This window comes from Panicum hallii, chromosome 5, assembly GCF_002211085.1.
Source record: "Panicum hallii strain FIL2 chromosome 5, PHallii_v3.1, whole genome shotgun sequence".
NCBI classification, from domain to species: domain Eukaryota; kingdom Viridiplantae; phylum Streptophyta; class Magnoliopsida; order Poales; family Poaceae; genus Panicum; species Panicum hallii.
In genome coordinates this window covers 8046518-8074148 of record NC_038046.1, presented here as the reverse complement: position 1 = coordinate 8074148, position 27631 = coordinate 8046518, and the positions used below count along the sequence as shown (strand labels likewise).

General features: G+C 48.3%; 4 protein-coding genes and 1 pseudogene across 4 annotated transcripts; 2 read left to right on the top strand and 3 right to left on the bottom strand.

Moving 5' to 3' along the window:
- Window positions 1–4421: 4421 nt before the first annotated feature.
- On the bottom strand, window positions 4422–5736 carry LOC112895424 (serine/arginine repetitive matrix protein 1). Its single transcript, XM_025963375.1, has one exon. It carries the CDS (start codon window positions 5467–5469, stop codon window positions 4630–4632), a length of 840 nt encoding a protein of 279 aa, XP_025819160.1. The 5' UTR covers window positions 5470–5736; the 3' UTR covers window positions 4422–4629.
- Window positions 5737–8348: 2612 nt separating this feature from the next.
- On the bottom strand, window positions 8349–9988 carry LOC112892354 (annotated as a pseudogene).
- A 1999-nt stretch (window positions 9989–11987) lies between these two features.
- On the top strand, window positions 11988–18451 carry LOC112894420 (katanin p80 WD40 repeat-containing subunit B1 homolog). The gene is made up of 17 exons (XM_025962127.1): window positions 11988–12303; window positions 12807–12937; window positions 13034–13151; window positions 13393–13722; window positions 13927–13997; window positions 14352–14426; window positions 14499–14642; window positions 14724–14895; window positions 15030–15698; window positions 15784–15840; window positions 15943–16079; window positions 16533–16658; window positions 17111–17185; window positions 17276–17388; window positions 17571–17687; window positions 17830–17898; window positions 18029–18451. Exons 1-17 carry the CDS (start codon window positions 12273–12275, stop codon window positions 18096–18098), a joined length of 2505 nt encoding a protein of 834 aa, XP_025817912.1. The 5' UTR covers window positions 11988–12272; the 3' UTR covers window positions 18099–18451.
- Window positions 18452–19091: 640 nt separating this feature from the next.
- On the top strand, window positions 19092–24566 carry LOC112894381 (secretory carrier-associated membrane protein 2). The gene is made up of 12 exons (XM_025962071.1): window positions 19092–19322; window positions 20097–20210; window positions 20505–20567; window positions 21350–21383; window positions 21838–21960; window positions 22579–22641; window positions 22728–22821; window positions 22917–22962; window positions 23037–23104; window positions 23535–23583; window positions 23892–23957; window positions 24127–24566. Exons 1-12 carry the CDS (start codon window positions 19266–19268, stop codon window positions 24211–24213), a joined length of 864 nt encoding a protein of 287 aa, XP_025817856.1. The 5' UTR covers window positions 19092–19265; the 3' UTR covers window positions 24214–24566.
- Window positions 24567–24812: 246 nt separating this feature from the next.
- Window positions 24813–27422, bottom strand: LOC112894776 (BTB/POZ domain-containing protein At5g03250-like). Its single transcript, XM_025962585.1, has 4 exons — window positions 27271–27422; window positions 26933–27002; window positions 25539–26840; window positions 24813–25465 (listed from the first exon to the last, which is right to left on the bottom strand). Exons 1-4 carry the CDS (start codon window positions 27327–27329, stop codon window positions 24995–24997), a joined length of 1902 nt encoding a protein of 633 aa, XP_025818370.1. The 5' UTR covers window positions 27330–27422; the 3' UTR covers window positions 24813–24994.
- Between the last annotated feature and the right edge of the window lie 209 nt (window positions 27423–27631).

Here is a 27631-nt window from a genome sequence, read left to right as displayed (position 1 = left end):
TTGAGCTTCATCTGCCTTTCTTAAGTGAGATGTTCCCATACCTAGCAAATGATTATAATTCAGCATATGAGGACTTTGGTAGTAGACCACCATATATCATCCCGGAGCAAAAGTCTGTCTTTCCATTTTGGATATTACAAAAGCAATGCTTTTATATAAATCAAAAGGCTTGAAAATGGCATGCCACTAAAAGGATCCTTTTGTTGTTGACCTCATAGTTTTCCATTTTCATAATACTTGTTAGTACAAGCTTAACCTGTGAAAGATTTTAACTTTTGAAAAACTTTAGCAATTTTCATTCTTTTAGATCTAAAACTCCTAACCCTCCTTTTGGTAAACACACAATAAAACACTTTTGGAGGCTGCTTTGCATTCACATATGAGCCTCATCATATATAATGTTTTCTATATATTTTCTAATTACTTTGCAACGGTAGTGTGGAGCCTCGTGATGCACGTCAGGAAATTTGAGAAAGAGGTGATGACTGAATCGACTAGAGTGAGCATACTTCCTTGAGGTTGTCAATTTGAAGTGACCAAAAGCTTGTTTTCGCCTCTCTCAACAAGTGGCATTAACTCTTGTATTATTGGCTTCATAAGCCCGAGTGGCATGGGTAGATGGGTGAGTGAAAGATAGGGGGCCAATAATGCAGCCAAGAAGTTGCTACAGAATTTCCATTTTTTTTCCTGAAGCGGTCGCAGAGGGCTCATGCGATCGTAGGCGGCGGTCGCAGAGGGCTCGCTGGAGCTGCAATTTCGGCATCCGGAAGGGGGCTGCGCAGAAGAACGGAAAGGCAAGCACAGCCCTTTTGTCGCAGGGAGGCGCGGCGCGGTGCGATCTGACGAGGAGCGCTCCCAGCTCCTGATTCGCGATTCTGATTCGTCGGCAGCTCGGGCACGCTCCGGGGGGGTTGGTGGAAGTTGGTTGCCTTGATTGCTCGCGGGTTTCCCTCCGCGTCACCGGAGCGGGGCCCGGGGGGCGGTAAAGTTCGGCGAGCACACCCCGGCGGCCGGCCCCGGCCCGCGGGGGAGGAAAAGTCCACGCGGGGGATGTTCAGTTGGTCTTGTTCACACCTCGCGCTGGGCACCGGCAGTGCAGAGGCTGGCTTGGCTGCCTTTCCGGTGACAGTGAGTCAGTGAGACACTGCATAGCAGAGAGAACTGAACATCCCGTCAAAGAAGCAGCGCGTTCCTGCAGCGGCGGAGTACGATCGTACTCCGGCTCCGCTGCAACCATGACGTGAAGCATCGACCTCGACAGTCGTTGACGTAAAATTCCGCAAGACAAAAGAAGAAAGGCGTGCCGCATAAAATTACTCTTCGCAAGTGAAAAAAAGAAGAAGAAAGGGAAATCACCTCTCGTCAGTTGTTCGTTTTCGCAGTTACCGCGGCCCTGTTTCTACGAAACTCCAAGTCAGCATGCACATCGATCGGGCTTTCTGCGTTGACCTGACCGCAGCAAATCCTTTTCCCTCGGGAAGGGGGGCGAGGACGACCGTGACGGCCAAGCCGACGAGAATACTTGCCCAGTTGTTCCAGAGGCCACTAGCAGCGTACAGAAACGAGATAACGTCGCCGTCGCCGTCGCCGCGCACAGGTCATCCGCCCGAGTCGTCTCGCGCTCTCGTCCGTCGCCCAATCTCCCGATGCGTTCGAGTCCGCGTCAACGCAAGCCTCTGCGCGGGCAGCATGGCCGCGTCCTCTCTGGAAACAAGCCTGCGGTACCGCACCGACGCACGCCCTGTCATCGGGGGGGAAAGAAAGAGCGTTCATATACTCCACGCTGACAGTGGCATCAAGTCACGCGTCTCGCCGCGTGCTCGCCGTGGAGTCCTCGGAGTCCAGTTCTACACGCTGCCCGCGGGGGCCAGTTGAAACCATGTGTTGGTTCGATATGTCACGGGACGTAGAAAAAAAAGGGGGAAAGGGTACGAGTTTCCCCCGGAAGCATAATGCAGTACGCGTTTCACCAACTGTGTGATATACTGCCAGGTAAATTTTGCTTGGCTCGGTGAAAGTTTCCAACGAGTTCGCGGTTAATCTTGGTATTGTTTGTAACTTTGTAAGCCTTGATTTGGACGTCCCCTGGTAGATGGAATCGCAAAATACGCACGTAATAATATATACGAGGCCCATCTTTATTGGGCCGTGGTCCAACTCACCACGAAGTTTCTGGGCTACAAGGGTCTCAAAGCCCACTTCACCCAGCAACACCAACAAAAAAACAAACAACAACAGAAGAGGGTCAAAACTAGGCCCACTACCCACATGCCTATCGTCTAGTAGTCGATTCTTTTGCAGCCTTTGCTTGTCGCGCGAGAGACTTTTATCGGCTCGGCCGTTGCAGCAGCGTTGGACTTGGGCGGAAGGGCCGAGCCGGCCGGGGAAGACGCCGCCGCCGCACTTCTTTTGAGGAAAGAATTTCGGGACGGGAGGTTCACGGTCTCTCGATCTCGCCACGGCCGCAAATCAGGGGACGCTGATTTGTACGCTCACCCCGATAGCATGAGCCTTTTGTCTTGCGCTAGCCGGTTGAAGTCTCGAACGCCAACAGAAGAGATCCACTCCAACCGCCGCCGGCGCCGGGCACCACTCAGTCACTCACCGCCCGCCCAGTGCGGCGCGGAGGAGAGGAAACCGAGCCCCATGTGGGCACGTGAACCGGCGGCGCTGTCGTCTGTCCCGCACTACCAACAGCGATGCGAAGCCGAGAAGATGATAGCACGGCGCCGGGGCAGCCGTCGCCAATCATCACGACCCACCCTGTTCGGTGTGTGTGATCGGTGACCAGTGATCACGCGGCCATCCTTCCGGTCTCGTGATAGGACCAAATGAAGTGCCGAAACCCCGCCCGCAGCATGCAGCCCCAGCCAGGAAGCTGGTGGAGTTCGAGCAGGGGATCCTGGTGGTGGCCTGCCGACCTGGACCGCCTGGTGGGCTACCGCCATGTGCCGTCAGGTACCCGTATCGGCAAGGCTGCAGAGCAGCAGCAACTGCAGCTGATGCTGAGATGTGAACCGAGCCTCGCGCTTGCGCCGCAAGCGGACACGCCACGTTGGGGGCGAGTGGGACGAGAGCAGCGCGAGCGCGGCAAAGAAGACAACGGAGAGACGAGCTGGAGGCTGGAGCGATCCGGCAGCCGGCCGACACGTCCGGTACTCTGGTCTCGTGGCCTTCACTCCCAAGCGACCGGAAGGTGCGGCCGCCGGCGGCGAGCGAGCCAAGCGAACAAAAGCGCGGGCGTTCTCGTGATCCAAGCCTGAAGCCTCCCAGCGCGGCTGCTCCACTGTTCTGCTCGTGCGGTGCCACTCGGCGCTCGCTAGTGCCGCGCGCATGCGACCCTGCCGAGGATTAAGGGGCGTCGCCAATTTTTAATCGGCGGCACATCCCCCTCGGATGCGGCTCCAAGGCGGGGGAATGCGCAAGATCCCATTGCCTAGATTGGCGAGCTCGTTGTCGGCGCGGGATCTGATTCTTGGTGAATCAGCAGACGAGATCGTTAAGTTAGCTAAGCGGATGTTCCTGAACTCAGAAAGATTGGTGGGTGGCAACCTGGAATGGTGCTGCACGGAGGGGAAAGCATCATGATGCTGAATGTGCGCTTGACCGTAAGTCTAAAACTTACGGTGAATCAGATTGTCTAGGAGTTATTTTATAACAGGAGCTCCCCTCCTCTAATATAATTTTATTCCTTTTTACTTTTTTCCTTTATCTAGTTTTAGTTGGTGACTAAGTTTGTTCCCTGAATTTTTCTTCCAAATTAGGTATTAATTTTTGTTCCCAAAATTTTTCCTTCTAATTTTTTGTTTTTCAAAAGGTTTGAAAATCTTTATCTCCCATGTTTGATCTTAAGTTTTTCTTCTAAATCTTTTGTTCCCGAAATTTTTTCTTCCAAATTTGTTCTTAAATTTTGTTTCTCAATTTTTTTCTTCTAAAATTTTGTTCAATTTTTTTAGTTTCACTCAAAGTTTGTTTCAAAAATTTTCCCAAACTTTTTTTGTGATTTTTTGTTTCTGATCTTTATAATTTTCTCTTTCTACAATTTTTGTCTTCGCGATTTGATCAAACTTTGTGTATATAAATATTTGTACGTAACTTTATGGATATAATTTTTTATTAAAATAGAAAGAGAAAGGGATACCTACGGACGGTAGTACTGATCCAAAATCAACCGTACGGAACCCCTCCGTACGGTCGCCCGCAAATTAGCGTGCCCCGGAAAGCATCCAATGTCCGGGCGATCAGCCGATCACTGATCAGGCAGACAGGCACATTGGCCCGTCACGGAAATGTCTAGTTCTGCTATGAGTAACACACTAGAGTCGGATCAAGATTCAAGAGTAAGACGTTCTGATTACTGGAACATCTCTGCAAAATACGTTAAGGACACAAAAGCCAAGGCATCAAGCATTGTGGCTCCGACCAATTCCAATCGTCACACGGCTCTGAAACAGTCAAAAGCGACGAGCATTTCCACTGACAAAGCTAATAGATGGTGGGCAGCGGCAGAAGAACGTCTGAACCACCATGGCCTACAACTAACCACTTCACTGAGCTTAACGCCTAGAACTTGGATTAGCCCAAGGCTTTCAAAGGGAAATAGCGCGAGATCACATCAGCAGCACGGCGCTAGAGAAAGATGAAACATTCCAATGACACGAGCGGGTTCTCCAACGACTCTTTCCCGTCGCCGTCACGGCCGCGTTGGCCCTCGCCGCCAGCGCTGGCGTCCGGGACGCTGTGCTCGCTTGCCGCGGTGACGTCGTCGTCTTCGGTCTGCGACGGCGGCGGCGGGGAGGCGGGAGGAGGCGGCGGCTCCTGCGCGCGCCGCGGGGACACGCGACCGAACGGCCTTGCCGGGACAGGCGGCTTCCGCTGCGCGGGCGCGGCTGGGCTGGCGGCGCGACGGTGCTCCGATGACGGCCGCTTCGCCGCCGGCGACGGCGATCGCCGCACGGAGCGGTCCCGGGGAACGTGCCGCGGCGGCGGCGGGGACGGCGAGCCCCGCGCGCTGCGTGAGCGGATGCCGTAGGAGGCCGCGGCGGCGCGGTCGCGACGCGCGGGCCCCAGATCGGCGGAGACCGGGCGCCTCCTGGCCGACGGCTTCCTCCCCGGCGACCGCTCCGGCCCGGCCACCGAGCTGGTCGCGGCCGACGACTCCGACGCCGCCTCGGACCGCTCGTCGGTGGCGAGCGAGAGCGACACGCAGCTGCCGAGGTCGCTCACCGCGGCGTCGGCGCTGTCCTCCTGCTTCTTCACCTTCTCCGCTCCTCGCTCCTCCGCGTCGTGGACGGCATTGGCGTTGGCGACGGGCTTGGCCTCGGGCCTCAGCTTGGCGCTCGGCGTCTCCGAGAGCACCTCCTTGACCGTCTCCTCCTCCGGGGACGGCGGGTCGCGGTCCTCGGGCTCGCACCGGCGCGCCCCGGGCGCCGTGCGGTTCTTGCGCTTCTTGCTGAAGCAGCAGCCCATGTCTTGTGCTGCCGCCGGCGCACTAGGCGGCCCCTCAAGGTGGCTGGGCGTGGACCGTGGAGGACGGGTCGTGGGGGTCCTGCTCGAGGTGCTTCGATTTGGGCGGAGGACTGGAGGAGGCGATGGGGATGGGAGCGTGGCGTGGGGGACTGGTGGTCAAGTAGGTTCAGAGGGGTTGAGGGGCTCAGCGGGAGGGCGGAGCGAGTGGCCAGCGAGCCTGACGCCGGTATGGTATTTTTGCTTGCTGCTGGCTTGAAACAGTGGGAACCGCGTACAGTACCACGGTGAACGAGTACCAGACTAGTACCAGTCCACAAAGGCAAGTTTTATTGGATGGTAATTGCCACCGTACCGTAGTAAGGGTCTCCATGGTAGAGTTCTGTCCGATTTTGATTTTTTATACGAGCTGATTTTTTTAGGAGAAATAATTCTGTAGCTGAAAATAATTCTCTTTAATTCTCTAGCATAAATTTTTGAAATCAAGATGGAAAATCACTTCATAAAATTAAAAGAATCTACTTTTTTTCAGTTCCCAGACTTTTAGTTTATTTTACAGAACCACTCCATAGAATCAGCGGATAATCATCTCTTTTTGAAAAACTGTTTGGCAGAGTTTCTCCTGAATTCAGCAGAAAATTAGCACTTGGAGCTTTGCTAAACGCATCCTAAATCCACCTGACAAAACATCATTCAAACTTATTCAAATTTATAAAGTTGCTAAAATTACATCATATAAGGCCAACGGTGCAACTTTAGTAGCGTCCTCGCAAATGAGTTTCGATGTACGTAATGGCGACTATCGTACTTCTGACAAAACCACTCGGCCATCCCTTCCAAAGTTGACGTCGCTCTTTTTAAGCTCCCCAGCTCGCTTCGAAACAAAGCTTTCTGCGGTTACGCATGGCTATGCGTGGCTTGATGATCCACCCAACTTTTCTGTATCCCCGCAAAATAGCAAACGGTCACTACGTCATACTCGTACGGTACTACGTTTCTTGATGTCTGAACAACCAAACGCAAGAAGAAAACCGAAAACGCTTCGTGGAAACTCAAAAGGCCCTTGGGATAAGAAATGGAACTGTGTCTTAAGCTGTGAAACGCAAACGCAAGTGCTTCCATTATTGTTGGTCTTTACCCGTCACGAGTTTCCTCGTACTATCCCAGGTCTGTAGAGGTAGAGTCCGTGCAGCCGTACATCAGCACCACCAGTGGCGGAACATGAACTACATGAAAGGAGGGGACAGTTAGTGCTAACTTAGCCAGGGCGTGTGTTTAGTTCCTAGGCCATAAACTTAAAAAAATCGTAAACGCAAAATTTTTAAAGAAATCTTGCTTATTTGAAGTACTAAATGAAATCTATTTATAAAACTTTTTGCATGGATGGGCTGTAAATCGCGAGACGAATCTAATAAGCCTACTTAATCCATGATTTGCAACAGTGATGGCACAGTAAACATTCGCTAATTATTGCTTAATCATGGATTAATTAGCATCATTAGATTCGTCTCGTGATTTACAACCCATCCATACAAAAAGTTTTGTAAATAGATTTTATTTAGTACTTTAAATTGGTAAGATTGTTTTGCAAAAAAAATTTCTACGGCACGCAGACTAAACAGTCCCTAATTTAGCTTTACAGCTGGAAATTTTCATGGCCAAGGGGGCCGCTACCCCGTTTGACCTCTACACGTGTCCGCCAGTGAGCACCACAGTACGCGACACACAAATACGCAGTACGGCTCTGCAGTGTTTTCCATCCAGTACTGGCTAGAGGCTAGCTAGGGGTCAACCCGATCGGACGCTACCGGATGACCGGACGGTCGGTAGCCCGTAGCCAGTGCAGCGTGCTCGTCCGCCATGTCAGCGTCCCATCTCCTGTCTTCCGATCGCCGGAGAGCATGTGACGTTGACGTGTAAATGGACAAGTACTCGCTTGCTTGCAGGCCTGCTGCTGCCTCTGCATTCTGCAAGGCCTGCTGCAGGACGGGGATATGACGGTGCTGCCCCTGCTGCTACTTTCCTAGGATGCTACTGCTACAGTGCGCGTGTATGCCTCTGCTCGGCTACTCCAGTGGGGTCACATGTGCGTGGCTCTGTGTGCGGCCCCTGGATCGGGATATTTAATTTTTGCCACCGTTACTTAGTGCTATACATTCAAATATTATTTTTAGAATGGATTCTATAAAATTGCCACTGCACACAGAAGATTACGTTTATTTTTACTAAATTTGCTTACGTGGTAGTCCACGTCCGCGTTCCAGCGTGGATAAGGCATGCAAAAAGATCTCCATACCCATATTCATTTGAGCGCTGTTGCCCCAGCTCAGTCAGCTTCCCCGACTGTCAATTCTTCCTCCTCCTTTCTTCTTCCTCCCCCAACCCTGTGCATAGGCTCCCTCTTCACCGCTGCACCACCAGCCATTGCATCACGCATTGATTCGCTCATGATCGTCATCAACCACAGCGGCACCATCGCGGAAGCGACGGCTCGAAAGGCATGGGGCGACATGGACGTCCACGTGAGCCGAGAATATATATTCCGGCGGTGGTTGCAGTGACATTCGCTGGTTGATGCCTCGTTGATACTCGTTGCTGGGTTGGATCGACCAGCTCACGACCGCACACCATGGCAAAGATGAAGAGAAGACACGGTGGAGAAGGACGAGAAGAGGAAGTATCTGCATGATGCATTCCATTGCCGTACTTCCTGATTCTACAAAAAGGTAGTTATCGGACGAAATCTCGCCGCTCAAAACTAATATTATGGACAAGAGGTCGCAAAATTTGAAGGAAGAAAAAAAAGCGATCAAAACTGGAGTTCGGCAGCAAAGAAAAAAAAGAGCACAATGCTCTGCTTGAAAGCGGATGACGAATCACACTCAGGCCTTCCGGGGGTCCACGAAGATGGAACGGCTAGGGGCCGACTTGGCCCATTCCCATCCGTCTGCGTGGCCGCCGCCCCCGCCAGCGCCGAGCCGCTTCATGCACCAGAGGTCCTCGGCGCAGGACAGGCAGCGCTAGTGCGGGATGCGGCTGCGGAGCGGGTCCAGGGCCGCCACCTCCACGGCCATGGAGGTCGCGGTGCTGCGCGCCATGTTGACAATCAACGCGAACAGGGCCTCCGCGGCCAAGGCGGCGACGCGGCCGTCGCCGCCGAGGCTGTACACGAACTACCCCGTGAACGGGCGGAAGAAGTCCAGCATGGACGGGACGCGCGGCCACATGCCACGTAGGCCAGCGCGCGGCTGGCGGCCGCGGCACCGCGCCGCAGCGCCAGGCCGTTGGTCGCCCCGACCTCGAGGCGGAACACACCGCCGTAGTCCCACGCGCTCACAACCGCCCATGACGCCGGTGGCGAGGACAACAAGTGGTCGATGCCGCGCCACTCGTTGCTGCCCCTATCGACGACCGCCAGGAACGTGCCCCGGGAGAGCGCGTTGTCCAGCACGGCGCCGATGTCCGCGGGGAAACCTCCACGTGGACGAACCGGCTGCGGTAGAGCCGCTCGGCGTCACGAGCGCCGAGGCGAACGACCGTGGCGCTGCGGCCTGAGGCGGTGCGAGTGCACGAGGAGCGACGGCGTCCGGAACTTGGAGTAGCCGCAGTGGGCGCGGGGGAGAGGGACCTATGGAGGTATTTTTCGTGTCTCGTCCACCTGGAATGCGCACGCGGACTATCACGAAAGCAAATTTGGTAAAATTATACGTAATCTTCTCTCTCCAATAGCAATTTTGTTAGATTCCATTCTGCAATTTTGTAGATTTCATTCTAAAAGTAGCATTTGAACGTGTGCCATTGGTAACGGTGGCAAAAAGTTAAATAGGGTTTGGCTCCTTCCTGCAGCCTTCACTGCTACGGTGATCCGATTCTGCTGCATCTACACTCCACAGTCCACACGCCTGCGCTCTCGCCTCTCGGTGCCGTATGCGGTGTGCCCGTGTCGCAGGTCGCAGAAGTGAGAAGAACCATGCACATGCAGCCTGCAGCCATGCACAGGACATAAACGCTGCCTGCCCGGGCCTTTTTTCCTTTCTTGCGGATCAGTTGGCTGTGCAAACACGCAATGGAGGTGGAGCGACGCCCGGACGGGAGGAGGAGGAGGGTATTCATGGCACTACAAGAAAAATAAGGAAGTGAGAGTGTACTGTGCTTCTTCTTCTTGTATGACATAGCAGCGCTCCTGCTTTCCTTTCAAAAAAAAAAAGAGTGCACTGTGCACCGCATAGTATACTCCATGGTTCGGCCGTACGTTCATGCCAGCGAACATGTACGGTGCAGATGTTTGGCTATGGGTTTACGGCTGATCAAAAGAGCTTTGACTTTTCTCAAAGTGACAGGAGCCCGTAAAACCGGCCTGGTTAGTGGCCCATTGACCAGTTGCAGCGGAGGTGGTATGCCAAACTGGATTGGTTTTCCGTACGCGACCGATTGGACCCAGCACGGCCCAGATATAATGTCCGGCCCAATACAAGCTGGTTGTAGCCTCGTCGGCCTTGATGTCCGTCCGGTCCACAATCATTGTCCAAATGCGGGTTCGGCCCACGGAGGCATGGTCAGCTTGGTTCTTTCAGGAAAGAAAATTTGTATCAGTCCAAGTCTGCAACTTGCAAGTTGCAACCCGAGCCGCGAGAACATGAAGATGCAATCCATTTCTAGAGTACTCGTACTGACGTAGCATTTGCCGTGCAGTCTGGTACGATCCTACGGATTGAGGCTTGGCATTCACGTCCAGCACCAAATCTCAAGGAGGCGAGAATCTTCTCCTGACAGACAGCAGTCGCGTAGGAATTATTTTTCAGAAAACGGGGCCGTGTTCCGGCAACCCCGCCATTGAAGAAACGCTGGGCACAATCATTGTCATCCGTGCTGACCACGTGTCACCGCTCGCCTGTCGGCGCCACATGCCGCGGTGGAAGCCGCCCCCCCACTCCGGGGACCGAACCCAACCCCCCCCCCCCCCCCCCCCCCGGGCGCACGATACCAACACGGCATGTGCCCGTGCGCCGCGGCCTCGACCCCTACCGCGGCGGAGGGCGCCCAGCCGGCAGCCGCCCACTGCTCGCGCTGCCTTCCTCGCCACGTCGCACGCGTTTCCTTCCGCCGCGGCCCGGAGCGCGTCCCCCGCGATCGCTGGCTTCCGGCGCGGGCAATGGCATGTTTTCTTGTTGGGTTGCTCGCTTGGAATCGTTTTCGAGCGGAAGGGGAAAAGAGGGGGAGGGGGTGGGCCGGAAAGTGGATCCTTGCCCGCTGCTCCCGAGCGATGTCTCACCAGACAACGCCCGGGCTTGTCCCTGCCAAACGAACCGAAGAATGGCATTAATTGTAGCCCTTTATCCAGGGGGAGCGACTGGTAGAGTGGTAGGCCAAGAGGGCAGTGCTGCTGACCTGCTGAGACTGTCTCCAGCGGCGTTCTGTAAAACGTCTTGTACTTTATCTATATATAGAGGAAGATTCCGTTCTCTATTACTCCAGCAGCGTTCTCTAAATAGTCCTCTAAAATAGAGAACGCTACAGGTTTTCTCTATATATAGAGATTCTCTCTCCTCTTCTCTATTTTTTCTTTACGTTTCAAACACTGTATTAAATAAAAATAAAATATGTCCATAGCGTTTGAGGTATGATAAATACGTACGTACAAAAATTTGGAACAAAATACGTTTCTAATATAGGGTTTAATGTATAGAGAACGAGATTTAGAGAACGTTGTTGGAGAGAAATGAGATATAGAGGAGAGAATCTTGTAGAGAATTCTGTAAATGAAGGATGTAGAGGATGGGATTTGGAGGATATGGCTGGAGACAGCCTAAGCCTGTAAATGCTGTGGCGGTGCCCTGTCTTGCAGCTAGGACGACGGATGACCCAGTCGAATGGGCGAATGGCTGCCCCCGGATCGCCAAATGAGCAGTCGTCTTATCTGCTGTGTAAACTCTAATCGCGTCACATCAAATGTTGGATATCAATTAGAAAGACTAAATATAAGCTAACAATAAAAATAATTATATAAATGGAGATTAATTCACGAGGTGAATCTACTAAATCTAATTAATCTATCATCATTATATATTTACTGTAGCATAATATTACCAAATCATGAACTAGGCTTAATGGATTCATATCGCGAACCAGCCTCCATTTATACAATTAGTTTTATAATTAACATATATTTAATACATTTTTAAATATCTGATGTGACAGACATAAAAATTTAGAAAAATCCATTTAGATCTTGTCAGCCAGTCGTCAACATGTAACTTACGCGAGTCGAATACCAAATCCACGAGCTCTGCAATCTCCATGTCTCCTGTAGCCCCAGATCGTTCTCAACTATCGAATTAATTTTCGTGGCCAGCGGAAGGTCCGCGGGTTGATTTCGTACGCCTGATTCATGTGGCCTTCCCTTTTCCCGGTTCAAGGAACTCCAGAACGGGGAACGGGGAACCTTTGCTTTAGCCCCGCTTTGGTACAAAAGAAAAGGAACGAGTGGCAAAAGCGGGGCGACGCGTAGGAGGGAGGGGAGGGACCGAGGGAGACGACAAGAACTCCACTCCCCACCCACCCACGCCGCTCCACACCTCTCGTTTTCACTGCCCTGCCGCAGCAAAGAACAAAGAGGGAGAGAGGAAGGGGGAAAAAAAGGCGACGCGCCTCGCTCTCGCCAACTCCCCTGCTCCACAAGACCACTCGGATCCCAATCCGAGCCCTGCTCGTCTTCGGCGTCGACGGTCCCGCAACCGAGAGCCCGCGCGGGCGAGCCAGCCACGCAGCGGCGTGGACTGGGGGGGGGGAAGACGGTAGCGGGAGGGATGGACCCCGAGAAGCGCGGCTACAGGCTCCGTATCCTTTTGCTTCGTCTCCGAGTCGCCGCTCCGTTTCTTGATTCGATTTGGCTCGCGGGGGGAAGAAGCCGCCGTCCTGTGAAGCAATCAGGGCAGGCATTTGCTCGAGCAGTAGAGACCACCGTTTTCTTGTATTTCCTCAGTCTTGAATGCTTCTTGAAGTAGATTCTTGAAATTTCCCGGCGCCTTTCTACTTTTTGGGCAATCTGAGCCAAGAAAGCAACCGTTCTCGAAGCATTTCCAAGCTAAACCTTAAGCGCTGGCAACTGGTTCGACAAACAGTTCCCCTTTTGTCCCCAACTTTGGCTACAGCACCAAATTCCGAAATCTGTTTTTCTAGCTAATGCTATTTCAGCTATTTTTCGGCTTTATTTTTCTTGATAATTCTGCAGTCACTTCAGTTGAATACAAACCATAGTACCTAGGACTACGACTAGTTAACTATCTGGAGGTGTGCATTGTTCAAATTTGACATCTCCTTAACTTGGCACCCCAAACTAGAGGAGTTTGTGGCGCACGATGCTGACGTGAGGTCCCTGGCCATCGGCAAGAAGTCTAGCCGTGTCTTCATCACCGGCGGCAATGATCGCAAGGTCAACTTGTGGGCCATTGGCAAGCAAACTCCGCTTCTGGTACATGTCCCCTATGCTAGTGACACTGCAATCTTTTTGCTTAGCTTAAAATTTGAACAATGCTGTTTCTGAATCGGTGTCTAATTGTTTCCACAGAGCTTATCAGGCCACACAAGTGCGGTGGAGGCTGTGCAGTTTGATTCAGCAGAGATGCTTGTGCTTGCTGGCTCATCAAATGGTTCCATCAAGCTCTGGGACTTAGAGGAAGCTAAAGGTGTGGTTCCATGATTACGTACTCTGCTGAGCTAATTAGAAAGCATTGCCTGTACTGTTGTCTTAACAATTTGTTGAGTGTTCTCCAATTGGTCTCAGTTTGCCCTGCATCATAGTTTAAGCTTGCAAATCAACTACTTCAAGTTTAACCATGTGTGGTAACTTTAAGCTTCTTGTGGATGGATAATGCCATGCTTTGGGGAAAATAAATATCTGATTAAAGTTTTTGAATCGAGATGCAGTTGTGCGATCTCTTACCGGGCATAGATCGAGTTGCACTTCTGTTGAATTCCATCCATTCGGCGAGTTTTTTGCATCTGGTTCGTCAGATACAGACCTGAAGATCTGGGATATAAAGAAAAAGGGATGCATTCACACATATAAGGGTCACAGAGGAGCAATTAAAAGAATCAGGTTTACCCCTGACGGGCGATGGGTTGTCACCGGAGGGGAAGATAACATTGTGAAGGTGTGGGATCTGACGGCTGGAAAGCTTTTACATGATTTCAAGTTCCACAGCGGACAAATTAATTGTATTGATTTTCATCCTCAAGAATTTTTGCTTGCGACAGGTATCTGCCTATCTTTCTATACACACCATCACTTTTTCATCAATTTTGTTATTAATGCACGACGGTATGACAAAATGCATGTGCAGTATTTTAAAATATCATTCTTTTAGTTAGAAAATAAATAGTTTTGTCGGAGACATCTAAAGTAAATGAAGTTTAAATTAGTGGATATATACCCTGAATGACTTATATTGAGATTTTCAGGCTCAGCTGATCGGACAGTGAAATTTTGGGACCTTGAAACTTTTGAATTGATAGGTTCTGCTGGACCCGAGGTATTGCAAGTGACTATCTTAAATCAAGCTAAATTTTTCATATGAAATTTATAATCTGATAAACCATGAACTAGGGCTCCTCAATTCTTTGGTATGCATGTGTTATATGCATGGTAACTACTACAACACCTTTTTGCAGTTGGCCTGTTATTACTATCTTATTTCTTTCAAATTAGCACCATAAGAGCTTTCTAGGAGGACCAGTTGACATTTCCTTATGGTTGATTCAATTTATCTAGGAGACAGTCTGACATCTAGCCTGAGCTTGCTTACGTCTTGTGCATTTGTTTTGTGCTCCTTGATCTAGGATGCATCTTCCTCTTCTTGGTAGCTTACATGCCTTCTCTGTCCCAGGGTTCTGGAGTACGTTCTACGGTCTTTCACCCAGATGGTAAAACCCTTTTCTGTGGATTAGACCAGAGCTTGAAGGTATGTCTGGTTTTGATATGTTATTTATTGATTTTTAATTGCTTGCACCTGATGACCTATGAATATTTTCAGGTATTCTCTTGGGAACCAGTAAGATGCCATGACGTTGTTGACATGGGGTGGAGTAATTTGGCTGACCTTAGTATTTATGAAGGGAAACTATTGGGATGCTCCTACCATGAACGACGTGTTGGTCTATGGGCTGCTGATATATCAGTGAGTGGCATACTTTGCATGCAATGTGTATTCTCCTCATCTCCTGCCTTTTCTAAGTTCTAACTTTTATGTTTGATCCAGCTCATTGGACCCTATGCTCTTGGTGTGTTGCCCAAAGCAAATTTTTTTGCTGAGCTTGTGCAGTCTATGGATGATAATCCTGTGAAGCCAAGTGATAGCACTGCAAATTCTAGTCCTGCTTTAGCAATGACGCAACCGAAAAATTCATACAAAGTCAAGGAGCCTGGGATTGGTACAGTTTCAAACCACTTATACATTTCCCCTTTTTACTTTGTATTGAAATGTTTTTTTGCCTTATTAGTTATTATTGCTTGACATGGGTTGTGATGATGCTTCCCTCCCTCTCTCTTGCTTCTGTGGTAATAGCTGAAAGCAGGGTTCGTGGCTCACATTTGACTCCAGCAAGTACAGATAAGATCAAGAAAGATAGGAGCAGTACTATTCCACGAAGACCCGATCCATCTTTTAGATCATCTATTCAGAGTTCTACTCCAATGAGGCGTATGAAGCTTGTTGATAGTCCTTCCACCAACCCAAAAACAGTGGAACGCAATTTTGGACAGAAAGATACCCCATTAACATCTCATACAAGAATAGCCAAAAATTCTTCTACTGCTAAGAAAGGCAATCTTACGGAGTCAGCATCGGTGAAAGATATTTATACTACGTCGCAGGCTGTTTCTGCACCTGTTGTTGTACCCAGAGACATTTTGGAGGACAAAACAGTAAGCAGTGTTTGCAGAGGAAATGGAGGCACAACTACAGCCCCAGATGCTTTTCAGGTTCCTGTTCACAGAAGAAAACCTTCACTTAGTGGCACTGCTGCTGATAGTGATAGCTCAGTAGGATCCGTACTCACTGAACCTGATGTTTGCTCAGAGGGTTTGTCAAGCTTACAGTTCTCCTTTGGACTATCTCCATATTACAAAAAAGAAGAATACGGTGAGGTGGATAAAGAAGATATTGCACAGATAGCAGAAAAGATGGATAGAACAGTGTCACTGGAGCATCCTCTGCGGTCCAATGACGATAAGTGTATAGCCCTTCATCTTTGTTCTTAAACATCAACCCTGCTGATTTGCTATTATGGCGATGTAACAGTTGAATCTATTTTGTGCAGCCTTTGAAACACCATGCTCAACAACAGAGACAGCCAGGGTGAAATATGTCAGAGGAGGTGTGTATGCATATTAACTGAGGGCATGTCCTTTATCCACTCTTAATCTGGGTTCCACTTGGCCTAAAAAATAGCTTCTTAACAAGATTAACTTCTTTTCAGTTGCTGTGCCACTGGGAAAAACAAAGTCTCTTGTTGAGAGGTGGGAAAAGAGGGAGTCTTCTAGCAATGATTATTCACCACAAACTGGTTCTTGTGGTGATCGGATGTTGAAAAATGACAGCCCTCCGGCCTATTCAGTACGTGTTCTTAAGTTTGAGTATAATTATTTAAACATATTTTTTTTTACCCTATTATGGTTCTGTGGTATAGTGGTATTTTGACTTGTATGGCTTTCCTAGTCTAGTGCGTAAGAATCGCAACCATTTCACTGAAACTATTGCAGCTATGCTGGATCTAATTTGGTTTTTGTATTTACCTGTTAATCCTTTGAGTCCTGACTGCCACATGTATTTATAGGAAAACTACTAACCAGATACAAAATTCGTGGGGCTGATTGTGTTGTAATGTTTATGGACTTAAATGCTGTTGGAGATTGAAGTGATGCTGACGTACTCATAAACTACATACAGAATACAAATCAAACATACTTGACTTAGCTTTGCTCTATTTTATTTTTCATGCTATGTAGAGTTCTAAAAGATTGTTTGGCTGTTCAAATTTTTATGTTTGTTACTGATTGCAATGAACAGGCAGAACCAAGTCAGACATATGAAAAGGATTTGTCAACAGTGGATGAGGTGATGACGCCTGCCAATTTAGTGCAGAATCATGACGAATTCATAAATGCTGTAAAACTTCGGCTGACAAAATTGGAGGTGATCCCTTTTTTATGTACTTGCTGGCTGCTGTTTGTTATCAGCTCATATGCATCATGGAATTCTTTTGTGAACTTACATCCAACAAATAGAGAAGATCTTCTGAAACTTCCATAGTTTTTTTATTGATGCAACATGAGAGTGGTTAATGCCATTAACCTTTACTTGGCAGTTTCCATATGGACAAGGTTGTGGAGGAAAGATTATTTTCATTAGGCTTTTCAATACTCCCTCCTATTGTAAAATATATGACATTTAGGACAAGGTAATCAGTTCAAAAAAGAATTAATTAGCTTGGCTGGCATGTCATATATTTAAAATGGTAGGGGTACACGAGAGAGCTTAACGTTAAAGTGTATCATTTCATTCTGCACCCCCCATTGTTGATCTACCACCTAAACATTATTATTTTTGTGATGAACCAATATAACTTTAGTGTTATGTGTATTCAGATGATGCGGCATGTCTTTGAGCAAAGTGGTATCAAAGGAGCAATTGCTGCAGTGGCAAAGCTGCCTGACAATGCTGTAAGTTTCTTTGAAATGTATGATGATTATGCATGGCTGTATTTTCATATTCCTTTTCTTTTATAAGCTACTGATGGTTGAGATTGACAGGTTCAAGCTGATGTTGTTAATGCTCTCAAAGGGAAGCTTGATCTTTTCAACCTGGAGATTTTCTCAAGCTTTCTGCCTGTTCTTGCCGGGTTGCTGAGTAGCAAGACTGAAAGGTAATGTATTGGATGTATTATTTCATTGCAAGTCTCTTTTCATTTGAAAGAGAAAACATCTGATGTTAGCATTCTTCATTATCTAAATCATGCAAATATTGGCATCTTACATTAGAATAACAATTGGTTTAGCGGTAACTTTTGTCTCATTAGTTGCAATTTACTTTGCCTCAAATTTACAGGCATGCTACAGTTTCTTTGGAAATGTTGTTGGATCTTATAAAGATTTTTGGACCAGTTATACATTCAACATTATCAGCAAATTTAGGCGTAGGAGTTAACATTCAGGCGGAGCAAAGGTATGCAAATTCACTGCAAAACTTGTACCTTGCCCAAAAATATTGGATGTGAAGACAAGAATCGTGCCTGTCCCTACATATCAGCGAGAAACCGCTGTGCTAAATCAAACATGCAATTCACCAACTTTGCTCATCTATGCAGGTTGCAACGTTGCACACGCTGCTTTAATCATTTGCAAAAGATTCAACAAGTTCTGCATCCATTGATGATGTAATTCTCTTCCTTTCCCTTTACGCTCTCATCTTTTTAACCGTCAGTTCTCAATCATGTACCTGTTGCTACAACAAACAAATTTTCTTCTAATATTCTGCGATTTCCTTTTTGTGTTTTGTGGGTACAGGCAGGGCGGTGAATCAGCACAACTCGCTCAAGAACTAAGTCTCTCGTTGCAAGACTTGGTGGTGATCTAAAACAACTCGGGTGAATCTCATCCGTACGGCGGAGTAGATACCATTCTTTTTGGCGAAAAGTGCCCACAGTTGTGTAGCTTGTAATTTTGTCATAGCTTTGCAAGCGGGTCTTGCAATTGTTGTTTTGGCTTAGGCTGGCATTCGGCCTTTGTTCCCCGTTGTATATGTAGCCTGGCTGTGCATCAGTTTGTAATTAGCCACATTTGCTGTATGGGCAGCCTTGATGACACAAAGATTAACGGAAACAGGAAAGGAAACAATCAGAAAAGGACAATTTAGTTTCTTGCGATTTCTAGTTACAACTGACAGCCCCAGTTGGCGGTATGGCCCATGTATCATGTGATGATTGTTCATTTTCCCTCTACTCAATGCTTGGATCAGTTTGAACCCTTTGGTCAATGCTTACTTTAACCTAATCACAGTTGGCTGCTAATGGCTTATCATGCGAAAAGGCCCTGTACTAGCATTTCCTTCGATGCTAAGGTTGCAACCTAGCATATTTTTTCTCCTCTATTTATATAGTATCTTGCGAGATATTCTCTCCCCTTTCTTGACGACATCTCAGCATTCTCCCGCGTATGATTGTATCAAGAGCTGATCCAGATATTATACTCCTTTTCCACGGTGTTAGTCCAGTGCCATGTTCCTTCTGTTTGTTTAGCCCGTGTATGCTGCTTGCGTGTTGCTTACCGACAAATCTTAAGAGTTAATTAGGGTACGTAAACTTTGGATTCGTCTTTCGTTAACGAACAATGGTTAATCCCGCAAGGACTCGTTGATAATCGCTGACAGTTCTCTTGTCCTGCACAGTTCAAGAGACGCCACTGCGTTACACCACCACTCGGTTCCCCCTTGCCGGGCGACCCGGCTGCCGAACCGACCCCACCTGTCGGCCGCATCGCCAGCACACGCAGAATCGCGCTGGTCAACCAGGCACCACGGGGACGCAACCAAAGCCGTAGGAGTATAAAATCAGAGCCCCCCATCCGAAATTCCAAACCCACTTCGTCAAGTAAACAACACCGGCTAAAGTGAAAGCGGTCGCCGCGTAGCAGTTGGTCGCCACCGTCACGTTGGAGGTTGGACTCCCCCCGCCCCCGCCCCGTGCTGCTCTTCCCCTTCCCTTCCCTCGCCGGAGACCCCGCCGCCGCAGCAGAGGAGGCGGCCATGGCGGGGAGGTACGACCGCAACCCGTTCGATGAGGACGACGTCAACCCCTTTGCGGTGAGTAATCGGTGTACTTTTGTTGTAGCCGGGTCTAGCGATTGCTCCCCGCTCTAGGCCGCGACTCATCTGGTAGGCATGCGGAAGCTTGCTCCCGCGCTTGCGTGGATGCAGAACTGGGTTTGGGTCCGGGTTTTGAGGTCGTTGGCGCTGGTTTCTGGTCAGGACGCTTCGTTGGTACTCGTCGATGGTGATGGATGCTCGGATCTGCCGAATTGTTGGCGCTAGGGTTGGTGGTTTAGGATCGGGTTCGATTGTGAGGTGCCGGTCTGTGCTTGGGCTTGCGTGGTGCTTGCTGATTGCGGGTTGTTGCCAGGATAGGACATGGCTGTGTCTATATCTGTTCTGTGTTTTTCAAGGGAGAAATGATGCTTAAATTTGGAAATTGCTACTAAGGTTTAGGGGTGCGGGGTTGTCATCCTCTGATTTGTGGGGTTATATTAAGACCTACTGATGTATGATATGGTAAAAACATTTTTCGGTGCAAATTATTAATGACACAACGAGATTAAGCACTCTTTGTAGCAGTAAGTGTTTGTCGAAGTTCATTGTGGAAACTTGTAATTGGCTGCATAGATCTTGAGTTTGGGACTCTGTAAGTCTGTATGCATGCTTGTTTGTTCCATCTACACTCCCAGTAGATAATGCATCTTATCTTCGGGCAGCATTTTCTGCTTGTAGATAATGCAAATCAAACTTCCAGTTGGCTCTAATCTTTGGTCTGTTTTCTTAAATATTGCTTGATTGATCTTCCTAATGCATCTTATTCTGCAGGGAGGAAGTGTACCTCCTGCTTCCAATTCTCAGATGCCACCTCTTCCTCATGAACCAGTGGGCTTCTACAATGATCGTGGTGCCACAGTAGACATACCTCTTGATTCAACTAAGGTACATGATCTCCCATTATGTTGTTATTGTGCGATTCAATATTTACAAGATCTGCTCTGCCTAAGAAAAATCTTATTACTATGCTCTTTCACTCCAACACTGTAAATATGTTGTGCATATGTTCCCTTTTGAATTATTTTTTTCAGAAGGTCACATCCAATGTTATCAATCAAGTGGTGGAGTTCAGGCTATTTTTATAGATGTTGTTTGATCCTAAATAAATCCCAGATATTCTTTCATTGATGTGTTTGTAGTTGTTTGATCATGTTGTTAATATGTTTTATGTAAATGTAGGACCTGAGTAAAAAGGAGAAAGAACTGCAGGCAAAGGAGGCTGAGCTAAACAAACGGGAAAGGGTATGTGCCTTTGCAATCAAAACTTGAAACCATGTTATACTGCGTGCCCCGTGTTTGATCAAACCATGTTTTTACGAATCCATGAAGTGCTTCTACTTCATGCAATAGTAAAATCCTCTCATGGATGAAAATCCTGGCATGCCCCTCATGGATGAAAAATTGAAAATCCTGGCATGCCCTGGATGATCCTGCAAGGCTCCTACATGTTGTGATTTTATTGTGCTTAAATATGTAGCAGTACAGAGCCACAAAGTATTGTGTTATTTACCTTTCCAGAGTTATTGAAACAGCAATCACAATGCAGTATGGGAGCTAATCAGCTGAAGTTGGAATGACACGCTTAACAGAACACTACTAACCACTGCCTAAATCATCTTAGTGCACCTTTGGGTTGAAACTTTGAAAAATGAGTAACATGGAGAACATGGAATCTCTAACTCTCCATGCATCCACTTAAGTGCTATTAGTTGAAGGGTAACAATGCGTGTGGAAACCACACATTGTTACCAACAGTTCACTTCTACTCATTTGTTCGTTTTTCTAGAATTTGCTCTGTTGTTCACACGAGAGACATTTCCACATAATGGACCAATATACTGAACCCAAGGGTGACCTGTGTTGAGTAACTTGACTGTTGACCAGTTCTACTGGAAGAAGCAAAAGTTGATTCGGCGATGTTTCATATATTTGAAACAACCCAGATGTGTTATAGTCATTCACCTATGTTTCATTTCTTTGAATACAGTACCTGATTTTTCCCCCTTTGTTTCCTTGACACTCAGGAACTGAAAAGAAAGGAGGAAGCTGCAGCCAGAGGTAGATTATTTCTTATATATGGGCTTGATATGTCTAATAAAAAAATTAAAGACTGAAATCATGTGATGTTCTCAAACTGTCAGTTTGTTAATGAGATTTATAGGAAGTTTTTTGAGAGTGGTCTAGTCATTTATGTATGCAGAAGTTTTGGTCTAGGTATGTTCGAAGAAAATTCAAGCAAACCTGGCACTGTAGAGGTTAGGACTTTAGTTTACTCTTTTCTATTGCTAATTAGTGGTTTAGAAAGGCTCCTTTGCATGGTATCTTACTTTATGTGCTCCATTCTTGCAAAATCTACTTCAGTGTTTCCCATTTTTCTCTAAGAATGAAGTTAAATTAATTGTTGCTTATTGCCCGTGCTGTTGCAATCATTTTACTTGTTTGGTCTGTCTTTCAATAATATGCTCAATTCCTTTCTTTTGGCAGCTGATGCATTTTTCCTTTCTTTTGACAGCTGGTATTGTCATTGAAGATAAGAACTGGCCTCCTTTTATGCCCATTATTCATCATGATATTTCAAATGAGATACCAGTTCACCTACAAAGGATGCAGTATCTGGCATTTTCTTCACTGCTAGGTAAGTGTTGGTTACTCATTGCCCTCCAATTGTAGAAAATAGCTTTCAAAATAAGTAAACTATTTAGCTAAGCCTCAATTTTTTGACGTGCTATCTGTCAAACACTGTGACTAGGATGCTTCCTGAAGACCTGCATGTCCAAGAAATAGATATCCTCCAAATTAATCAAATTGCCGCATTATCTCATTGGATTCAAAACTTTTACTGTCATGTGAGAAGTGGCATCATATAAAACTGAGATAAATTGCACATGGATTTTGGTTTAAAAAATTTCTCCTGTGCTGACTGCATATACCTTTTGAGGTAGATAATTTGAAAAGAAAATCAAGCCTCAGCTTTGTTTCCAAAATGTAGTTCTTGATAGTGAACCCTGTAGATTAACATGTAAACCATATTACTCTTCTTTTGGGGGTCTTAAATTTTTAACCATTATCAAAAAATGTCCAAAGAAATTCTCATATTTGTAGTTGGGACCAGGAATATAGTTTAATGGTATGCTCAGATGATAAGCAGACTAGCAGACAGTAAAGTTGGCGGATGAGATCTAGACAAGGTCATGCATTGGCATAATATTGCTCCAACAAGGTCCTTATTTGTGCGACCTTTGATGTCATGCAGGATTGACAGCCTGTCTTTTTTGGAACATCATTGCAACTACAGCAGCATGGATTAAAGGAGAAGGTATGGGCGTATTGTGGACTTCATTTTTACATCTTGTGAAGCAATTGCTACCAACTTGAAACTAATCTGGTGGCAAACTTGAATAGGTGTCATGATCTGGTTGCTAGCCATCATTTACTTCATCTCTGGTGTCCCTGGGGCCTATGTGCTATGGTATCGCCCACTTTATAATGCGATGAGGTGGTGTATATTTTTCTTCCTTGACTATTCGTGCACATTGCCACTTTGTATGTTCATTTGTTTCACATATTGACTTATTGAAATGTCTATTACAGGACTGAAAGTGCTTTGAAGTTTGGGTGGTTTTTCTTGTTTTACTTGGTAAGATGATGATCATTTCATATATTAGACTAAAACATTGTTCTACTCCTTGCTAATGATCTTGATCCTTCCAGCTCCATATACTATTCTGTGTCTGGTCTGCTGTGGCTCCTCCATTTCCTTTCAAAGGAAAATCTTTGGCGTAAGTGTTGCATGATTTGGACTTTTATCCTTTTTTAAGTGAAGTTACTATTTTTTGGGTCATGCCGAAATCTGATAGTTACATGAGGATAAGAGAGCTCTGCTCGGACACTGACCAAATTTACTGCTGACTTAGCCTTTGCACATGCTTCACAAGTGTTACCTTATTTTAAAGTACCACTTTGGTGATTATCAAATTGTCTTGAGTAATTGGTCCGCAACCCCACTTTGTCATCTTATTTTGTGTTAATTTTACATGTTCACCTAGTAACGCTGCTAAAATTTACTCAATATACCTAGACCAACCCTATTGCTGCTGTAAAGTTGTAAGAACACCGAAGCAGCTATATTTCCAACTATTATCTGTGTACAATGCTAACTCGCTCATATTATTTAGTGTCTAATTACTTTTTTAATTTTTGTTCTTACAGTGGAATTTTGCCGGCCATTGATGTCATAGGCAGGAGTGCTATTGTGGGGGTAAGTCTACACTGCTTAACTTGGGTCTAGTTCAAGTTAATCATTTCATAATAAAGCTATATGATGCCCAGCAAAACATCGAGATATGAGGGATCCCTACCTAGTACCTACATAGGATCTGACCTTTAATTTTTGTGATGGACCTCTTGCATCTTGCACTAGTCCACAGGCCTGGGAATACTTGATGCTTTGCCTTTTCTGTTTGGCTGTTCAAATATATTCAATGATACATGTTTAGCCAAGTTCACATATTGTCTGGTAGGTACTCACTTGTTTACACTATTTTTTTCACACTTTTGGTTTGACAGATATTTTACTTCATTGGATTTGGAATGTTCTGCCTTGAATCACTGCTCAGCATCGCTGTCATTCAGGTGGGTTTCGTGTTTTTACCTTTGCTCACTGATGTGTAGGGACATTCTTTAGGAACATGATGTCTATGTGCATAGCTAGTCTCAATGCATCGTATTCTCTCCTCAAGTTTTGATCATTCCAGAAAAGAACTGTTCTGAGATTCATTATTTGGAACATGTGAAAATGCAGCAAGTATACATGTACTTCCGTGGAAGTGGAAAAGAAGCAGAGATGAAACGCGAGGCGGCCCGTGGTGCGATGCGAAATGCCTTTTGATAGAGTGGCCTTCCTGAGCGGAAGAGAAACAGGGTGTGACGATTGGTGCCGGCTCTTGTACATCCCTATACAAATGCAGTGCGTCTCTGAGATTACTTATAACTTATAGCCTTCTCGCCCTCATGTAATATATACCGCCTTTGCTACCAGAGCTTTATCTCTTACCTAGGTTCAGATGTGTTTATAGGTAACTTAAGTTTTTAGGGGAATACATTTTCCTACCTGATATGTACTCTTAACTACTTGCGTGACCATCGTTGTTCCTTTTTGATCTTGAGTGATTATTTGCACCACTGGGAATGTGGCTTTGATCTTGTCAAAATCATGCTGAAACATATACTCACTTCATATGATATTTTTGTTGTCTTTGTTTTTACTGCATCTTGCTGTCCAGGTCCAGATAATCAAGTACTCCCTCCGTTCCAATTCGAAATTATTAGTCGTTTTGGCTTTTCTAGATACACAAATTTTGCTAAGCTATGCACATAGAAAAGCCAAAACGACTAATAATTTGGACAGAGGGAGTACTAAATAAACAGATTTCAGGGGTTCCACAAGAAACAACAGAAACCTGAGAAGATATTGCTCACGGTGCTCAAGTTACGTTATTATAATCCGTGCAAAGCATAAGAACATAATTATTGCATAATACTATAGCTAGCTAGCTCAAAAACTACTGGTAAACGAAAGATAAGGCCTGGGAACGAAAGCGAGGCTACTGCCTAAACAAACTGAAGAGGGGAAGGTTCTATTTGCTGCTCGGCAGGGCGGGCTGCCCTTGTTACACCTTGGCCCCGAAGCCGCACTTCCTGGTGAGCAGGCTCCACGACCTCCGGGGCTTCCCGAGCCGCCGGATCTCCTGCTTCATGGTCTTGTACTCCTTCTCCAGCTCCGACACCCGCGCCTTCACGTCGGCAATGGTCTCCTTACCCTCGGGCGCGTCGTCCTCCGCGTCGGTGTCCACCTCTGCTTGCGTGCTGGCTGCGACGGCGGCGGCGGCGCCCTTGGGGACCATGGCGCCACCATGGTGCGGGCGCGCGACGTCGCCCCCCGCCGCGTTGTCCGACACGAAGAACCACCCGGCGATGGACGTGCGCAGGCGGAGCTGCTCGAAGAAGAGCACCTGCACCACCACCCGCAGCGGCAGCCTCTCGTTCTGCGCAGCATGCGTGCACGCCTCCAGCGACAGCTTCTGGCAGTTCATCAGCCGGCACAGCTGCTCCCGCTCCGACTCCGACAGCCACGGGTGCGACTGCAATGCGGGTGCGTGCCGATCGATGAGATCACGGAAGGAAACCTCAATGTATAGAGCGCGCGACGTGTACCTTGAGGTATATGTCGATGGCGCGGTAGATGCCGTCGTCGACGGGGCGCGCGTAGTCGGGCACCACGGCGGCGAGCGCCTGGAACTTGGGCAGCTTCAGGTTGGTGTCCGGCGCCACCTCCGCGAGGTACCCGTCCATGAGCTTGGCCACCATGGTGATCGGCGACAGCGACGTCGACGGCGTCCCTCCCTGGGGCACCCCAAGGCTGCCGCCGCCGTCCTCCGCCAGCGCCGGCGACGTGTACCCCGTCCCTATCCCGTCCGTCGACGACATGAAGTAGTCCAGGATCCGCTGCACGCAGTCGATGTCGTAGAGCGTCTCGACGTGGTAGCCGAGGTTGGGCACGAGCAGGTCGTCCAGCGACGCGTCCTCGAGCTGCGTGCCGATGCGCCGCTCCAGGTTTTCCCGGCACAGCGGGCTGGCGTGGAGGAGCATCGCCGTGCGCAGCATCCCGAGCAGGAACTTGGTGGACGCCACGCCCTTCTTGGTCGGCAGCAGCGCCACGATCTCCTCCAGGAAGTACCTCTGGTCGCCCTCCGAGGGCGCCGACACGCTGGCGGCGCGCGGGGTGATGTTCCGGCTGCTCATGCCGCCGCCGCCGCCGCCGTCGGCGCCGTAGCTGGCCAGCGCGTTGCTGAAGCTGGTGTTGCGCTTGAGCCCCGGCAGGAAGCGCCCCGCGTAGAACATGATGGCGCCAGCGATGCTCTCGGCGCGCATGCCCTTGGCCTCCATCGCCTGGATGACGCGCTTGAACATGGGCAGGCTGAGGAACGACACGTCCTCGTACCACCAGTCCATCCCGGCCGCCGAAGCCGCGGACGCCGTGTCCCCCGAGCGGATGCCGTTCCAGAGCGCGTCCTTGTCGACGCTGGCGTTCCTGAGCAGCGGCGCGGCGGCGTCGGACGCGCAGGCCTTGGAGGCGAGCGCGGTGATGCAGCGGGAGACGAGGTGCAGGTCCTCGGCGGTGGGGAGGACGCCCTCGCAGGTCTCGAGCGCCTTGATGGAGTCCTTCCAGTTGGCGAGCACATCGGAGAGGAAGGACTCGGCCTGCGTGATGAGGTTGCCCTCGGCGTAGTCGTCCGTCATGCGCAGGTACTCGGCGGCGCAGCGGAGGCACACCACGTTGAGCGCGTTGAGCTCGATCTTGACGTCGTAGCAGAACTTGGCCGCCAGCTCGAACGCCTTGGCGCCGCCGGGGATGTCGTCCAGCTGCAGCGTGCACATGCCGCCGCCGCCGACCGCCGGGGGCTGGTACTCGCTGATCATCCGCTGCAGCACGCCGCTCCGGCTCAGCAGCGGGAACTGCATACCAACCGAGGAGGCGCCGCGGTTCAGAGCATGCCAGGATCACGACTCTAATAAAAGAGTGTAGCAAAGACAGTGGTAGCACTAACCTTGTGGAGGTAGAAGGACATCTCTCCTACCTCGACAACGACATCACTCTCAAGCTCGGTAGTGCATCTCCTGGTAATAAGATCAATGCAAGATCTCACATAAGTAAATTCTGGAACTCAAAAGGATGGAAATACTCGATCTGATGGATCACGCGTGGAATTCATCTTTTAATTGTAGGTAAGATGGATAAACATATTACATTTTTTTCAAAGAAAATGATGATGAATCTATAAGAAATGCCGAGAGGCCAGAAAGGGATGCGATCTGGATGAACATAATGTGGGGCTGAACACATCGTAAATCTACACAACTAAAAGAGACGAGGAATCGGGATAACCATGTGAGGTCTTCGAGGACGAAAATCTCCGGCTTGGAACCCAGCTTCATGGTCACCATCCTCGTACCGCGCCAACTGTTCTTTATTTCAGTCAATCGATTCCTCCTCTACAGATCTGCAGGGCTGGGTGGCGTTCACTCCTCATGCATGTAGATCTTTTTTTGTGGAAATGGAAGCCCATGGAAGGAACTGGCCAAGGATTTATCAGGGACGGCGACGGGAAGGAGGTCGGTGGTGCGCTCGCTCCTGGATCACTGCATGCAGACAGCGGCGAGAGGAAACGGCGCAGCCAGTCAAGGCTAGGCCCGGGTCCAAAGGAGCGGGCACTGACTGGCTAACTTGGCCAAGTTTTTCTCAGGAG